The sequence below is a fragment of the Cyrtonyx montezumae genome, unplaced genomic scaffold (genome assembly GCF_038088225.1).
Source record: "Cyrtonyx montezumae isolate F1298 unplaced genomic scaffold, pur_monq_1.0 scaffold_24, whole genome shotgun sequence".
Taxonomy (NCBI): domain Eukaryota; kingdom Metazoa; phylum Chordata; class Aves; order Galliformes; family Odontophoridae; genus Cyrtonyx; species Cyrtonyx montezumae.
In genome coordinates, this window is record NW_027071981.1 from 10222606 (window position 1) to 10241764 (window position 19159).

Consider the following 19159-nt stretch of genomic DNA (forward strand, 5'->3'; position numbering starts at 1 on the left):
TCAATAAGATGATGATATGAATGTGGGGAGGCAGCAGGTATTAATACCAGCTATGCAAACTTCAAGGGAACACTTCATCTACAAATTTATATTCATTAATTTTTTGCCCAACTTGCTTTGGACAGACTGATTCCTATAGCACTGTGTACTTCATCTTTCTTTGAGCTCTATACTGCTAGCTTATCTCATGTAAAGACTGACAGAGTGTTTTTTCCCTTCTTGTTTAGTTTCATCTAGTTATTAAATTCTAACAGAGCATAATTCTAGCTCAGAATGTGCTATGAGCTGTTTTATCTGCTGGAAGAGGAAGAGCCTCAGTGCCAAGGAACAGTAATTTTACTATCATATCAGTATTGGAGGCATGACACTGAAAAGGAAAATATTCAAAAACCCTCATCAAACTTGATCAACAGCAAATAAGTACATGCTACTGCAAACGTTTCCTTCTTATTCACAAGAAACGAATAACAACATACAATTTACAGGCTGATTAAAAGAAAAGATTTTATGCATTCTTCCTTCACTCTATTTATAAACCTGACATTAGAAACCTCCCCTACTTTTGAGCTAAAAAACCCAGAAGGATTCTCCTCTCCTTTTTTTCCTTCAATTTGTTTCTGAATAAAATATCCAGGGCTGGATTCTATTCTTGGCTGTGTAGATAATACCTACATCAGTGTCATGCCAATCACTGAGGACACACCAGCATCCTCTTGAGAGGAGATTCAGGATCCTCATTTTTCACTTGGGATTACTTAAATCGCTGAAAAGACCGAGACATCCGCTTTTCAGGAAATTTTCCCACCCTCAGAAACGCTCTGAAATATTTATTGGGAGAAATAACTTTGTGAATAGATACTATTTTTCAATTCATAGTCTATTTAAAGTATAAGAAATATGAACCAGGAATTTGAATTTCAATGCTCTTGCTCTTAAGCTTTACAGACAAGTTTGCATTGTTTTTAACTTGATGAAGAGATGCTTACTGCATTTATATTAATAAATAAAACAGGATCTTGTTTCTCCTTTGGACTTCTAAAGTTCTAAGACAGAACAATCAACTTTTTCCTGCTTTCTCAGATTCAAAGTGTCTGAAAATGCATGGACTGTTTTGTAGTCCACACAGCCATTTTTTAAGCATTCAGTCATCCTTGGAGTGGGCTGTCAAATCACACACAAACTTTGCCTCACAGTGATAGAAGTTACAGTCCAGAGCCATGCCAGAAAGTTTGTGAACAATCTGGAGTGACATTAATCAACCATTCTGTTGTGTTCTCTGACCTTCTTTTATTTACCAGTAAAGTTACAGTAACAAGATCCTGTCCTGATATAATATATAGATATAATTTCCATCCTACAAATTCTGTGGGCATATTCAAATATATCAATGGTAAGTGATGCAAACTTTTTGTTTGCTTTGTTTTTCATTTTATTAACTTGCATACTCAACACTCAGCTGTTGTTTTTAATATCGATCTACTTTAGTCCATTTGGGCCCAATGCTTGAGCCTTAGGAAAATCAAGGGAAACCTCTCCATTGATCTGACAGAAACAATACCTGATATGCTGTTCATTCCTCAGTAATCAAAAGGGGAAATAATTAATCCCAATTTCTACAGTGGCATTATTTCAGGGCTGAGGTCCTAAGCTACAGAGTAAATGTGCTAGATATTAAACATATAGGACTAAAGTTAATCTGAATCAGAGATAGAATCACTATAATGACATTTGAAGGCAACAAATGATTCTTCATAAAAATCTATCATTGTATCATGACTTGTTTTTTTTGTTTGGTTGTTTGGTTGGTTTGTTTTTTTAAGTTTAAAACGTCCATGGATAGACCAAGGGAATGAAATATATATATATATATATATATATATGAAAAGTATATTATTCATGCACAATGTGTACATACACACAGTCACACTAATTTAAATATATTTTCTCCTCAGAATTACCACTTGGGTATATCTTCCTCTGAAGACATACTCCTTCCTCAACACTGATGAATGTGTGCTTGTGCACCTTTCTTCGCTGTCCAGTCAAAAAATACACGCTTATAAGAGGCAGTCACAAATTATGTTCCACAATGGAAATAAGATAGGAAGCTAAATTGTATTGCTCTGACAGCTGTCCGTCCATCTGCCATAGATTCCATAATCTACTAAGCCCAATCTACGGATTATATGTGTGTCTATTACACACCTCACATAACAGCAAGAATGACCTGTAAAAATTATATAGGCATACAAAAATATTAACTCAAAGTATGCAGAAATTAAATAAGTACTTTGGATTCTTATAATTTCAGATGGTGTATTATATAGGACGCATCCACGTATGGATGTTAGCACTCACACTTTGGGTGAGATAGCATTAAAAAATGACTATATACTAAATACTCCCATTAACTGAAGATACATTAATTATGTAACCTATAGTATCCCAGTTTTTCATCTCTAATACTTTGTTTTAACAATTGCCTTCCATGTAGAACTGTATTGTTGAGATGAATATGTTTTTGTTTGGCTTAAATTAGTTTGAATTATCATCAATGTGTTACTGCATCACCAAATACAATAGTTTATCAGGTATTGCACGTGAGTAGCAGCTGTAATAACTTTGTGTGGTAGGATGCCAGCACCTCACTTTCAGAATTTAAAAGCTATAATCACATTAATGCATAACCATCTGGGATATGAACATTTCTGGAATGAGCTCTCCTCTCAATGTGGTTTCTTCTGTAAGTCCAAGAAGAGTAGGAAATTATCACATATTGTCTTAACTGCCACACAAGATTTCTTCTGGACTAAAACCAAACACTACTGCAAAGAAGACACAATACCTTTCTAATATCACCATTCCCACCAGGGAAATGTGCAGGGAAATCAAGCTTTATCTTGCAAGATGTCTGAAAATAAAATATGGGAAATAAAACAGACTGAAAGATTTTTACATAAAAAAAATCTTGCATTAAAATTTTTCATTACTACCTGTCAAATAAAATTACAGGAAATTGCTATGAAGCCCTTTGTGAATCTGCACGCTTTTAGTTGCTGCTGTTGTTTGTTTCTTTTTTTAAATGCATCCTAGCTCTTCAGTTGAAAAGATTCAAGCCCTATTTTTGCTTCTGCCATATGTAATAACAGAATTTTGCCACAGGGTGGTACACCAGACATGTTTAACTGAAGGCTTTTGTAATCCATCAGACAGCTTGGTTATGCCTTCTGCCAGATTTACTCCACCAGTAAAACAACAATCTGGAGATATCAAAATCACTGGCCAAGAGCCAAGGTCTTATATATTCGGAAAATAAGAAAGACAACAGTGAGAACCTACTTGCAAATGCTAATAATGAAGTGGTATTAATTCTACGTTAATGCACACATGTATTTACATACAACTTAGATATCAGGTTTTTATTTTTAAATAATACTCTCTTGATTCATCTTATCAAACAGAAAAAAAATGAATCAAATTAGATGGCAATAACTTAAGTTGCCAGTCAGTAACCTTGAAATTTAGATCTGAGGTGGAAGAAAAGCTATGTAAGTTGTAATGTGAACTTTATTAAAGTAAAACTTCTGACATTCAATTCTTTTTTTATTCCAACTGGAATATAAATAAACACCAAAATTAATAACTATACATTTCTACTCTTGTTCTACTTGCATTAAAATCTTTCATTGGTGCATTCCATCTTATTAATTACAGATTCTTTTTCCTATAAGCTATCAAACCTCAGCTTCTTTCTTCCTATTATCCACCTTTCCAGTTAAATAAATGAGGTCTATCAACTTTACATTTACTTTTCCTAGGGAATTAAATGAATTAAGATGAGTGTGAGAAACAGTGTCCTTGGGGACAAGAAACAAGGAATCAGGAAAGTGACAAGGAAGAAATTCAGATTTCTATATTGATTCTTTAGGTTTTTTTTCATGGTTGAAGGCCTGGTTATGAATTTGATAGATACTGGGGAATTCAAAAATAAATTTAATTACATAGAGATACTGATGTAAAGAGGCAGAGAATGAGACCTCGGTTTGGAACGGGAACATACATTTAGTAATGCAATAATAACCGAAATACACGATGGAAGAAAAGGAGAGATATTTTCCAAGAGACATGAAGCAGCTATCAGCGCTCTGTCAAGGTCAGCTAGTACCTATGCAACTTGAAGTCATCTAAGGTCTTTCCAAGAGTGTTAGTACATCCAGTCTCTAGAGCAGGGCCTTGTCTCCATCATATGAAATCAAAGAGACTTCTTCCGCCTCATAAGAATTAATGGTAATTTACCATTTTAATAATTGTGTATGTATTAAAGTAGAAACACGAACATCTCAAGGAACTTACCTCTCTCACAAGATCTGCCAAGGTACCCTGTCCCAGAGCAATCACAAACGTATCTGTTCCACCCATCCCTGCATACACCATTGTTTTTACAGGGGTTGCTAAGGCATGGCTTCGCAGTTTCTCTTGAGCATGAGGGTTTTACTCCAGCTGTACTTTGAATTTCAGCCATCTGTCGAATATCTTTGCTTTGACCGTCAATAAATAAATCTCTAATGCAGCCAACGTATCCATAATTGAGAAGTGCTGTCCACACCTCTGTTGGGAAGACCAGGCCTGCTTTATTTTCTGGTAAGCCTCCAAGATACAAGTCATCATCCAAGTCAAGGATTTCACTTTCCCCTGGTGCAGTATATGGTGTACGTAATGTGTTCACAGATATGGTCCCTGAGAATAAATGAAAACAAAATGTAAGATGTTCAAGACATTTAAAGATTTTGGTACTGTCGTTTATCTCATTAATCAAACTGTCACGTTCATTCCTGGCAAATATCTATAAACATATATATACATATATATGTTTCTAAATAGCTTTGCAATAACAGACACACATTTAGGTGCATTACTGCATGCTCATGTCACAAAAAATTCTAAGTCTGCTTACCAATCGTGTGGGGGCAGAGGGAATGCATTTCAGAGTTATTTGCAGATATATCCTGCTTGTGCAACAAAGACTCTCTTCACTGCCTCACAGGCGATTCAGAGCATTGAGGTTGAGGTTTCATTGATAGGCTGCAGCCTGAGAGGCAAATCTGTCTTCGGTTTGAATCCAAAGACATGGTATTTTTAAAGGGGGCTTTGAGCAAGACTTTTTATTTTTTTTCTCCATTAAGTGCAGGAGAAAAATACTCATCAGCTGCCAGGCAGGCAATCATTAAGAAGATAGCGATGTGCTCCTAGAGGGAAAAATCAATGCCTCTGACACTTACCTCAAAATGCGTGCATGTTACAAAGAGAGGGAGAGAGGAAGTATATAGAATCTGAGGAAATCAGAAATTCCTTTTCTGCTTAAGTTAAAAATTAAAATCAAATTCTGTTTATAAAATGTGTCTGAACACAGACAGCGATTTTCTTATATATAAGATAATTATAAAACAGATAATGAACTGTAAAGATCCTCTTTAAAGAAGCTATATTTTCCAAAAATAATAAGGGTATCCAATTTTTACAACTGGAATAGGCAAAAACCCCAGTTTATTGCATGGAGTCAGAGAACACACTTATGCCTACATTTTACTTATTAAGCAAAATCAGTTGAAAAAGGAATCCTTCACATGAATGCATCCTCACAATTCTATAACAGTGTTGAACAAAGCAAAATTGAAACCAAAACACTATGCTCATTATCAAGTGAATACACTGGACCAGTTACATCATGTAACACTTACCCATTGGACACACTTTTAAATGTGTTAATGATGAGACACTTAACAATTGCATTGTATCGATGTATTGATCATACATACACATAGAAAAATGAAACAATCATTTCCACAGTCGATATTATAGACTTCAGAAGATAACAATAATTACTAAAAATACTTCCACTGCAGTATGCCTGTTTCAGGAAAACAATAAATTCAAAAATTTAAGAGCATAAATCCTGAAATGTAAGTTTTAAGCAAACAGAGAAGTCTAACATGATGACCATTTTCTAATACAGATACAGCTTTAAATTCTGGCTTCTCTTCCAGCAATGGAGTCCTGTGGGAGCAATATATTTCACTTCTTTTGTTGGTTTGATAGTCTACCTTCAAGAATATGGACAGAAGGAATACCTAAACAGTTTGGACATTTAGTTATACCTCTTGGGGCAGAGGTCTCGTGAGGCCTGACTCCCACATGAGACTTGTGATGTATAGATTTTAAAAGGGCTGGATATGCCACTGCTGCAATCTCTCTAACATCCAAAGGGATTGAAAAAGAGAAAACAAACATTTGCACAGCTTTTTTTTGCATTTTTTATGTGCATGTTTGAGGAGTGTTGGAATGTACTCTCAGTTTTCCCTTTTACACACTATCATACATGTTTATTGTGTCAGCTGAATCATCACAAAGTGAAATTTCAGCCTTAGCTGTAAAAAGCAAGCATATTGAACCAAGGTGGTTTTTCGTGTTAGGGTTGGGTTATTATTTCCTCCGCCTCTTAAAATCTATTTTGTTATGTTAAACATTTTTAGTGCAGCTCAGATTCTTAAAGTGGAACTTGGCACATGTATAGAATAGATTATTTCTCCTTTAAAAATGTTGATGATGTTCACAATAGTTCTCACTACTACTGTTCCTTACTTTCAACAGATGCTGCTCAGACAAATTTAGGACCAAATGCTTTAAACCTATGTTCACACATCACTTGAATCCATACAAATTCAGTGAGCAGCAGAACCCCAAAGACCTACAAACTCCAGCTGCAAGCTCGTGCATTTGCATAGTGCTGTTTCCTACAGGGTGACTTACACTGGTGTTTTCAAGCTATCCATAATGCTAGAAGACATCTTGGGCTCCACTGCTATTAAAACCAAATTTAATCTTGATGTATTTCAATACATAGTATGAGAAAAGCAAATCTCAGACAGTGTAGCTGAGGTTCAAAATGTGATGTAAACAATAAAGGTTCCTACTTTTTGTAGGCTCCTAAGATGTAGGTTACCACTGTACTCCCATGACTGTAAATTAAGCAGAAAAACTTTGTTGTACATCCTATAATGGACTACCTGAGATAAAGCTCATGTTGTATTTTGAATGGATAGCAACAAATTACAGAAGAAATAAGCCTCTCCTCAAGAAATGATGCCACTTATTCTTGGGAGAAGCCCTCAGTGTGATCATGGCATCTACCCATGACTATAGGAAGGCAAATGGAATAGGAAACAAATCTTTTGGGGACATTTTCATCTGCTGGAAGGCCATAGAATACATGTTACCTGGTTGGACTATCTCAAATTTACTGCTGAATATCTCAACAACAGCTGAGCTACTATGCAATTGACTTGCTCATGTAACCATTAGTTTTATTTCATTGAATCTTTTATGTTAAGAGAGATACTAAGCCAAGAAGCAACCACAGCTGACTCAAAGCATGCATAACATGCTCTGTCTCAGCTGTCACGTAGGAGCTTGACCAAACATCACACAGCACAAAGACTAGATCAAAAACTATGGCTACAAACAGGCTTCAGTCTAGCTAATAGCAAGCAACTCGTTGCTGAGCACCAGGAGTTTCACTCTACAAGTTACCAAGTATCCTGGTTTCTAGCTGAACTTCTAAACAGCACAAGCAGACAGCCATGCAGCCATCACTGCTGTTGGTGTCTAAATTACATTTTATAGGTAATACTGACAGGAAATACAAATTTTATCCATTGGAACAATTTTCCTGAAAATGTAAATTAAATAAATTGATAAAACAATTATCTCCAATATGCAAACTATTCACATTTATTTAAAAGTGGCATTTCTCAGAATACTGGAGAGGTTGGGAAGGAATGACTGCAAAGAAATATTTGTGTGAAAAAAAGAACTCCACAACAATACATATAATTGATGTCTACAAAGTACTACTTAGAGATACTAATTACATCCAAGCTCTAATTACATACTCTAGAGATAGTGTCTGGTATTTAAACTGTAACTCTAACTTCAGTTCAAATTTTCAGAGACTTCTTAACCCTTAGACATTATTTACCTACAAATATGATCTCATACATTTTTACAGTGCTATACAGAGTTGGATGTTGACCAGAATGGTAACTTTCCTTTCTGATTTCACTGTATAATGATGATTTCCAAAGGATAAATGGTAGTTTAGTAAAAAAACAACAATAAAACTCAAGGGTTATCCTTGAGTAAGGTAAACGTGGCGACCAGAAAATTTTAAACAATATTCAAACCTCAGAAACCACTTACTAGCCTAACTGTATCACAGGAAACAATGGGGGGCAAAGACCTTTACAGCTGTTCCACGGTTTTAGCTTTTTTTTTTTCCTTCTTTAACTGCAGAGTTGACATTACTGTTAACAGCAGAACAGAAAAACATTTCCCTTAGGTATGAGTTAATGAGCATCTTCAATCATATTCATTATCTCAGCAATTTAGAATTTCATAAGTGCGTGTATAAGGAACTAAAACATTTATAAATCATTTCTCACCAGTTCTGATAGCTTTAAGGAGGTGATTCTAAGTGTAGCTGCTACAGCTATTCTGATGTCTATGCTTTCTCATCTGGTCTATTTAGGTTGCTTCTTGTGCACATGAAACACTTGCATTTGCTCATTAAGAAATGGTAAAAAAAAATTCTAAGAAAAGGTTTTGCCAACAGTTTATGGGCTGGTGAACCCCAGTTCCACGACTAATGGGGTGAGGGACCCATGGACCCACACACCAGGAGAGGGGGAAAGGGAAAGGGTAGGGAGATGGGCCTAAAAACAAAACAGCAGCAACAATCTGAGGCAGAAAACTGATTTACTAAATAAGATATCAGAAGGCAAAATAACACAATGTAATTGGAATCAAAGGTAATAAATCAAATAAAATGAGAGAGTGTCCAAAACTGAAGGCTTGACTCTAAAGCTGAAGGCAAGACAGCTTGGAAGCTCTCACTGCTGAGATGAACAGCAAAAAAGAAGAAGTCTCAGGACTTGCATGCAGTTTTATCTTTCCTTCTGAATGGCAAACAGGAACACAAAGTCCTGTGAGGTATGTAGTTTTGCTTTCCTGAGAACTAGGTAACCAGAAAATCAGCAGGCCATGGAACTGGAGCATTAACTCTTTAATTCACAGTGCCTTACATGCTGGAATGTTGTGGAATATCAATAACACAAATCATAAAACAACACGACAGTTTTCTAGGTATACTTTACACATTGTGTGCTAAAGCATAATGTAATAGCTGTCATGAGGACTGTGACCACAGCATGCAGTCAGGTCATGGCACAAGTTATGCAGCTCTGACATCAGAGTACTTCGCAGGAATTCAGATAGCCACGAGTGCTAGGAGGAACCCAGCTCACATGACAAAATGTAACACGGGATGTGTTCTGTGCTGTATCCAGGCTGCTGGACAAGGTGTGTTCCTTTCCCTCTGTTCCATACCTAGCAAAACAGGTGGACGTGCTTAACACTAGGCTCAGGAATCGCTGCTCCCCAAAAATCTGCCTTTTGTATAAGGAAGCACTCTGAAAAGGACTTACAGACAGCATGGTGGGATTCTGCAGGGTCAGGAAAAAGTCTGTAGCTTAGAGTAGATGCTTCTTGTTACTAAGAGTCCAGAAGAGAGCAAAGAATGTAAACTAAATAGAGTACTTGCTGATACAGCTAATGCTAAAGTCAAGGAAATCAGCAAAGCTCCTTGAGAAATGTCACAGCTTTCTATTATCTGAGGGAGCCACTATGCATTCAATTTGAAGGCTGGGAGTAAAAGGCTGCAAAACATCAAACTTCACTTGGGGGGAAAAAAAATAAAGAAAAATATTATTTGAGCTATTTATTAATCAGCAGGAGAATCTCTTCCTTTCTATTTGAAAGGCTGGAAGTATTTTATCAGCAGGAACAAGAAAGCTCAGGATGAGCTAAGTCTTTTTTTTTTTAATATATAACATATTCATTTACGTATATGAAAATCAGAAGATAAGTAAATGAAAAGTGATCACATTCACATGATTGGATTCATATTTGGATTGGGCTAAAGAAATGAAAAAGCTTCCTGGAATATTAAGATAGATTTTATTATTCAAGGAGAAAGACATAGGAGATGCACATGCGTAAGTAATGAAGAAATAGTTTAAACATGTAAATAATCTGTTACAATCATAAAAAAAAATGCAACATATAGATCATAGTTTATTTTAATCATTAGGCAGTCATTTTAGTTGGTTAAATCTGATGGTTTAAGATACTAAGGCAATATTCTCATTAAGAATAACAATAGTATTGCCTCTGTTATCTGTAGTTCTCATAGCATAAAATATTATTGTATGAATTTAAAATTACAGACTGCTTTTGACGTCTGGTTCAGATTTCAGATAAAAATTTGTGCCAGTCATTAAATGTTTATACTTATTCTTTTTTTTTAATAATAATTCCATGTTTAAGGGCAAGTAAGTGATATGGTGATTTGAAAGGGTACCGTGGTAAATAAAGTTTGTTTTCTTGATCACAGGCTATTCATCAGTTGGATTATTTTTTCTTATACTTACATATTTGACTACTTACAATTCTACTTAAATATAAGATACAAATCTGAATTTTCAGTCACTATTACTTCCTAAAATTACTATGTATTCTTGTCAAATTCAATCAACAATTCTAAAAATTTAAATGAAACAGATCCTAAACTCTCTTAATGGTGCCCATGAGGTACAATATTTTGTGAAGCAGAAACACAGGACATTTCTTCAAATATGACTTTGAATGTAAGAATAAACTTTGCTTTAAGTAGACTCACAGAGGCACATTATTACAGGATTTATGCCTCATATGAATCACTGAAACAGCACTGAAGGAGGAAGCCTGAAATGAAGTCTGTAGTGTAAATAATGTAACCACTGGATATTCAATCACAATTGAGGTTTTTGAGATTTGTTGTAGTTATTTTTTTTAACCTCAAGATAAGCAAATACCTAACCAACATATAATCAGAAAATCTTGCTCTATACAATTTGAAATTCAAGCTGCAAAAACCAGGAATCAAATTAGTATTTTCTGCAATTCTACAGTAGATTGATCAATTGAATGAGCTCTGACTTTCACGTGTATTTGACTGAAATCCTCAGTTTAAAACTAGACTTAAATTTTCTTGATTTGTTTATATTCAGATAGTCATACAAAAACGAGTGTTTCGAAGACAAAGATTCAAAATTATAAATGCAAGTCATTCATAAGGAGTCACCAGAAGTTAGTGGGGAAAAATCATGAAAACCAAAAGAAGACAGAGAGGTTTACTTGCTCAACATGCAATTTCAAAGTGTATATAAATTTCTGGTAGGATACTGATCTTTATCAGAAACTTCTTTGATTGTCTAAATAACAGGCTTGGTATACCTTTCCCCAAAAAACCCTGATAAACCTTGGCATGTTGCTTAAGTTAATATGTATGTATAAAATCAAGATCAGATGTAGCATCAACACAAGAACAGCTTCACTAAACTCATTACACACACAGACAAATTTTAGTATCATTAGGAATAGTTTAAAATTTTGCTCTTAGCATTTCTAGAGAAATAATTTCTCAAATTAAATAGAATACAAACTGTATTGACATAATTCCAATTTCTGATGGTATGTATTGTTAGCCATGGATTAGCATATCATTTAATTTTGCTAAGTTTTGCTGACATGACTGGAAGGTCTACGTTGTTTCTGCAGGCAGATAATTCCCAATATTCCTAAGAGTAATTCATTTTTACTTGACTTTTTATCTTGAAACTTGCCACTCTATTCGGTTTACTTGCAAGTTTAAGTACTTGATTACTCAATAAATTTTAACATGAGATACATTACTCTGGAAGTCGTTATATTCTGGTACCTGACATTAATGACTGTTTATATTTCCTTTATTTTTCAGATGATGTGTAACATTATATAAAACTTATAAATAGACAATGTTCTATCAGATATAACAAGACATAATGAATATTAAAATAGAAGACTTACCTGACCGTCCATCCCTTTGAAAGTCCACATGGTACCATTCACCATCATTCACCTTCTTCTGCAAGGCTTTTATTTTTATAGTACCTGATCCCATGTCTAACAGCAGGTAGAGGTGGCCATCAAGCATCTCAATAGCAAAAAAGTCAACTTTCACCATCTGTGGGTGTTTGGCATCTTTTTGGTGCCTTGGCTTTCCATGGCTGAAAAGGATCAAACCATTTGGCTCAGTTGTACGAAAGTCAAATGATATTGAGCCTGTTTTTTTGGCATTCCACTTCGGCAAAGAGATGAAAGACTCTGGTGTTTCAAATGTGATTGGATCCAAGGTCGCAACATTCTCACATTTAAAGGCTACTACCCCATGAATTTTCATTTTAGGATCTCCTTGTTTGGCGAGTCGAGATAACTCCAACCTGACATCATTATTTTTATACACAACCTGCAAGCAAATTAGAGAAATTAATAAGATGAACAGTTTAATATATATATAATCCTGAAACATTTATTACTTAATGATTAATAATACTATGTAGGTTGCTCTAAAAGTAATGCTTCCTATTTAATTCCAGGGAAATGACAACAGATACAAAGAATATAATAACACTATTTGATAGAGCAAATTCTCAACTAAATTACTTCTCAACATTATCATCACCATAAGCCGATTTGTGCAGGTGAGCTGTTTGAGACACATTCTTCCTTTTGTGATACGACACATTCTTCCTTTTGTGATACGACAGCTGCATGGACATCTTAAAAGTGGCTTATATTTCATGTTGCTGTTGCCATTACTGAAAAACACTGCTCACTGTTTCACTATGCCAACATCCACTGTTTGGTCTCCTTAAATGTTCTGCAAGCGTTGATGAAAGTAATATCAATGGCTGCCATTTTTTCTGCATGGAAGATTTCAATTCCACAGTTTTGCTTCATCACTATTCCATGTCAATTTCCATTCCATTGTTTGTTCAGAGTGCCTCTCTTTTGGCATCTGACACACAGCAACTATATGTAATGGAGCACTAGTGAGAAGGTTCAGCATATACTACCATTCTAACATAATGAAAGGCATTACTTTTGAAGCAGCCCTCATATATGAATGCAGTACTCTACACACACAGAATAACTATTTCTGTTGACTAATGATTTGATAATAGTTTCCATTAAACAAAACAAAATTGTTCTAAAAATACCCTTAGAGTTTATTCAAGCAATTTGAATGAATCCACACATAACTCATACTATCAGTAACAAATTAGCTTGCGTGGCCTTCGTTGCTTAAAAGCTTTCTCTGCACGGTCATTCCACTCTGTTTGAGAAATATTAGATTTCTTTTTCCTTTAAACCCTTTGTCACTGTCTTAACTCTTCTATTTGTGTACAGAAAATATACCAAGGTCAGATACTTCATAATTTAACATCTCTTCAGTTTGTCCTTGGGGCTGAGGAATAGTAGTATGCGTGTTATTCAAGAAGCCATAAACAGAGAAAATTGTATCACACACATCAAAATAGAAAAAAACAAAACAAAACCAACAACAGGAAAAAATGGGACAGTCTCTGAGCCAGCTCAGATGGACAAAAGATAAAAGCACACAAATATTTTTCTGACTGAACAGTTCACTGATAAAAAATGTAAAGCAATATTAGTTTTAAATCCAATTGACCTCCACAACAAATGTTACTGCTTCAAGTCACATATTTACTCTGTTCTGAGAAACCTGACACAATATAATAATTAACTAATATTCTAGTCTTTTTTAGTATATTTTGAAATTGCCTCAATTTCTGTGTTGTCAGGGATAAAAGGACCATTTAAATGAAGCTCTCCAATAGCAGAGGTAGCAAAACTATTTTGTCAGTATTTTTCATTATTGAGTAAATGATATACCTACGCTAAAATACCACTGGAGGGCTGAATATGACTATATGGTGACACAAAGTAGAACATTCTTCTCTGTTTCTAAGGTTATGTCTCCATTAGCACGCAATTTTAAGCAAAAGCAACAGCTCAGTAAATCAGTTGTGTTCTGGATTCTTCATCTACAGATCACATAGTGATCTGAACCAGATCATGTCTGGCCTCTTACTCAGTGCTGCAGCTATACAACGTAGTCTGAAGCTGTCTGAAGGACCAGTCACTGGTTTAGACCTCAGAGGGTGTTTGATGAATACTTAGGGTGAAGATAAATTTCCTCTGAAATGTAGGTCTGAAACCCAACTAAGCAAATGAAGTGGAAGACATATAGTAAGTGCAAGAGATGGGGATGCACAACAGAACTGTGCTACTGTTAGAAATCAAAACCCTAGCATACATGCAGCATAAGATGGCATACCCCATAATGAACAGTTGTTACCGAAAAACAGAAAACATAATATACATTAAAAAAAATCTATTGATAAATCACTAACTGTTTTCTCCAGGAACTGTATTCTTTCAAATTATGTCATTATGATTCTACGATTATCAACCCAGTAACATAAACTATGGCAGAGCTATTCTATACATTAAAAACACACCCTTAAATCTAAGAAAAAAGACCATTTTAACACGTTATTTCAGGGTTCAATTCAAACACTGTTGTTCCCACTGGAGCTGTGTATTTCCAGAGATGACAAATAACTCTCATTTGCAGCTTCCTGACAGCAGGAAGAATACTCTGCCACTGGGAGGCAGATAATGTGTTGCCTGTCTTGAGTGAATACATAAAAGGTGAGCGCAATTTGACTAACTTGTAATCTCAGAGAATAATGATACATGCGTGATCAAGAGCCCCTGGAGCACCTCAAAGATCACAGCTTACTCAAAGCTACTTAGAAGAATAAAGAATACTACAGAATAAGCATGTGCAAGTCATCTCCCATTGGGATGACTTTTTGTTTTAAGAGTGATGAAAGCCAAAAAGCAGAAAAATGCAGGAAGAAACTACTAGCATGGCAGCCAGAATTACTTAGAAATATTTGATCTTACAAGACATTGAACTGCCCACTTTGTATGGTAAGAGGGGTTTTGCACAGCGTTCATCTCTTCCAAAGAAGTTGTAAGAAAAAGCCTTTCTATAATACACTGAAGATCATAACAATGAGACCGAAGGATATGGTAAGAAGAAGGAACAAATGGGCTCTCATAAGAACTAAATCATGGTGTTGACACTGAAAGTAATTACAGCAACAAAGAACACGAGGAGAAAATATTCTTTAATTGTCAACTAGACAAAGGCAGGTACAAAGATAACACAAACAATTGCAAGAGAATAATTGTTAATGAACATAAATTCAAACTGTTTGCTGTTACTGAAAGCTGTTTGACTGAATAACAAAGATAGTAGTTAATACATGTCAGAAAAACTGAACTGAAAAGAGAGCTAAGCTTTACTTTATGTCTAAAATGGTTCTACTGCTTTGAAATCTTTTCCCATGTCAGAAATAATTTTTAGTGAATATGGCAATAATGTTTTCAAAAACAGGTCACCAGCTTTGTAATAGAATCATATAATCATAGAACAGCTTGTGTTGGAAAGGACCTCAAGGATCAAGTTCAAACTTCCCTGCCACAGGCAGGGTTGCCAGCTGCTAGGTCAAGTACTAGATCAGACTGCCCAGGGCCCCATCCAACCTGGCCTTAAATAACTCCAGTGATGGGCATCCATAACCTCTCTGGGCAACCTGTTCCAGCACCTCACTAGTGTTTCAGTAAACTTCTCCTCAATGTCTGAACTAAATCTCCCTTCCTTTAGTTTTAAAACCATTCCCCCTTCTCCTATCACTACCTATCTGTGTAACACGTTGATTTCCTTCATGTTCATAAGCTCCCTTTAAATACTGGAAGGCTGCAATTGATGTCTTCCCTCAGCCTTCTCTTCTCCAGGCTGAACAAGCTCAGTTCCTTCAACCTCTCTTGTAGAAGAGCTGCTCCATCCCTTTGATCATCTTCGCAGCCTTCCTTTGGACCCTCGCCGAAAGCACAACATCTTTCCTGGGAGCCCAAGTTTTGGATGCAGTACTCTAGCTAGGACCTCATGAGGACGTAATAGAGGGGGACAATCCCCTCCCTCACCCTGCTGGACATTCCTCTTCTGAGGGAACCCAGATACATTTGGCTTTCTGGGCTGCAAGTGCACGCTGCTGGCTCATATTCAGTTTTTCATCTACCAGTACCCCTAAGTCCTGTTCAACAGGGAGTTCTCCCAGTTTGTATATATATCTTGGATTACCTCAACCCAAGCACAAAAGATTGCACTTTGCTTTGTTGAACCTCATTAGGTTCACAAGGACCCACTTTCTGAGTTTATCAAGGTTCCTCTGGATGGCATCCCTTCCTTCTACTGCATCAACCGCACCACTCAGCATGGTGTAAGTAGTTTGATACACTGATTATGATGTAAAAATTGCTAAAGCACTTTAGAAAGAAACGTGGAAGTTTTATAATACCTCTACACACACTTAGAATCTCTAAGGTTTGTATATTACAATTACTTTCACCCATACATGCCTGCTGCAGTATGCAGGAATTGAAATTTGTCACAACTAAACCTCTCCTGTTTGCCGAAAAATGAATAAATATACCTTTTTACATTTATTGTGTGGAAACAGAATAAATTCTAAATCTATATTTTAGTATGAATCAGGTCCTTCTGAATCTCAGGATATTAATTTAAGTCTCATGAAATAGACAATTTGGAACTGAATTGTCATAGATAATTATTAAGACAGAAATATGAACAAAAGCTAAAGACCATAACTGAAAGGATCTAAATTGTTAACTAAATTCAGTTGGCACTTGGAAGTCATAATCCTGGTGCTACATTGAGGTTTGTACCTCGCCCTCAACTTCCTGTTCATAAAGGATGTACTCACCCAACACTGAAGCTAGGCAAAAAAGAAAAAATAAACAACAAAAAAAGCAGTGTGTTCACAAACAAACAAAAAAAAGTCATTAAAAGTATGGAAAAGAACTGACAGTATGGAATAATTAAGAAGCTAATATTTGCTTTATAGCTCAAGCAGGTATATGCTTTAGGATTCAAAACCTCTAGGGCACAGGAAAATTAAATTTGTAAATGTATTCATTTTTTTATTTTTTAAGATTTTTCTTTCCTACACAGGTACATTAAGATAAATATGCTCTTAATAGTGCAGATATTATCCAATGCTAATAACACTCAAGATGCCCTTTATATTCTTCAATATTAGCTATTTACATTATCGCACAAACAGAGACAAGGATCCACAATTAGTCAAGTGAAGGTAATTTTGGAATGGAAAAATATCTTTGAGTTACAATCACCTTCACTCCTATACAACTAACACTTGGTAAGTTTGTAGTTTCTCTGTGCTTTTCTAGGATCTGTTTGGCTGGTAAATGGGTTCCTTGCTCTCATTTCCTCTCTAATACTTTAGCATAAACAATATAATTTTCCTGTGCATGAACCTGCAAGCCCTAAAGGAATTGTACTGTGCTATTAAAAGCACTGTGACTTTTTCTTCATTCACTGCATTAATTCATCTTAATATTAAGTAAGGGTCAAGACTCTGATTTTCAAAATATTAATAACCTAACTGTTGGAAACTACAAAAGGTCACTTACACTCCCAAGACAAAAGCAGCAGTTAGCAATTTCACGTTACTTGCAACAGAAAAAAAATCCAAAATAAGGAATAAAATTGTTTTCCAGGAGAGAAAACACATACATAGCATTTCAAATCAAGATAGAAACACCCTTCTACCATCAAGGCCGACCACACACCAGATAACATGATACGACATAGCTGAGTCTCACCAAATAAATCTAGCTAAGAGACAGCAAATATTAACTTAAACTCAGCACTCTCCTTAACATGGCCTCTGGACATCTTGGCACACAAGCAGAATGAATTCATCTTTTCCAAAGATACATAATTTATAGGTAACCAGGGCCTTAATAAGCAAGGAACTCTAGGGAAGAAATTAAGAATTCACTGCAGATCTTGCCAGGGGTCATTGTGCCTTCAACAACAGCAACAAAAATGCAATATAGCAGCCAATAAAAATATATTAAGTTAGTAACCTATGACTGCATGAAAGACTTTGAGAAAAGGTGAAGGAAAAAACAAAGAATGTACTGCTGATATTAGAAACATATCCTATACACACATCAGTTTGACTATGAAATGAAAACAGTTGACATAATAAAAGCATTAGTATGAATAAAACCTTAGCAGCTTTTTTTTTTGCATTTCCTGACCTTATTCCATGAAATTCAAAACTAGAAAAAAATGCAAAAGAACTGATATCAACACCATTTCCAACTCTGAATCCAGCCTTTTTCACACAAAGAATTTTCTTGGTATTCTTTACATCAAATATTATCAGTGAAAAAACATTACTCTAAAATAAATATTTCACAAGACTGACCATTATATTATTAACAAGCTTCCATCCAATCATTGTGATTTAAAAACCTTTGAACTACAGTGAAGGATTTCTTTTTCTAAATTATTTATATTATGAAAGCAAAATAGGGTCTCAAAGAAACGAGTCACATTGTCTAATTTGTAATATCTAGGTTTTCTCAGAATAAAAAACAAACAAACAAACAGCAGTTTAGGCTAGCAGTTTAGTTAGGAGAAGCCTATTTACTTAACAGAGAGGTGAGGAAAAATACAGTTCTAAATGCTATTTGAACGAGTTCAGGCTCTAAATCCATTTCTAAAAAATTGCACCAGAAGGATTTATGTCACCATACAACAGCACTTTTGTGTTTTCATAAAACCTGTATCACCCTGTTGGTTACTACAACTTCAGTGCAAACAATGGCAATTAATTCTCTAAAATGGAGCCCTGTATGATCCGAAATGGTTCAGGTAGGTCCTGCCAACCTATTCTTTTCTGCTGCAGGAGATAATTTACTGATGTCAGAAACTGCAGCAATGTGATTCCAGCAAGTGAAGCCTGAGGGGTTTTTATCAGCCTGCTTTAACAGTCCCTAGAATCCCCCCACTCACTGAGAACTACCTTGTGCATACAGCATTATATTCTTCAGAAATCCAAAAGAAAAGCCAACCATTGAGAGCTCTCATGTATTTTTGGGTATTTACTGAAATGTTTTGAGTTATTCCATGAACATCAGCCTCTCATAGGATACTTGTCATTTTGCTAATATGCCTCAGTTCATTTCCAAC

The 19159-nt window shown here is 35.5% G+C and overlaps 1 protein-coding gene across 15 annotated transcripts in view; it reads right to left on the reverse strand.

Annotated features, from left to right (window-relative positions):
* NRXN1 (neurexin 1) overlaps positions 1–19159 on the reverse strand; it is a 625130-nt gene that overhangs the window by 376483 nt on the left and 229488 nt on the right. For all 15 annotated transcript variants that reach the window (XM_065739655.1, XM_065739653.1, XM_065739648.1 and 12 more), the window contains 2 exons: positions 12001–12439; positions 4354–4737 (listed from right to left, as the gene is read on the reverse strand). In XM_065739655.1, the coding sequence (XP_065595727.1) occupies positions 4354–4737; positions 12001–12439 (823 nt within the window). The remainder of the gene's footprint in view (positions 1–4353; positions 4738–12000; positions 12440–19159) is intronic.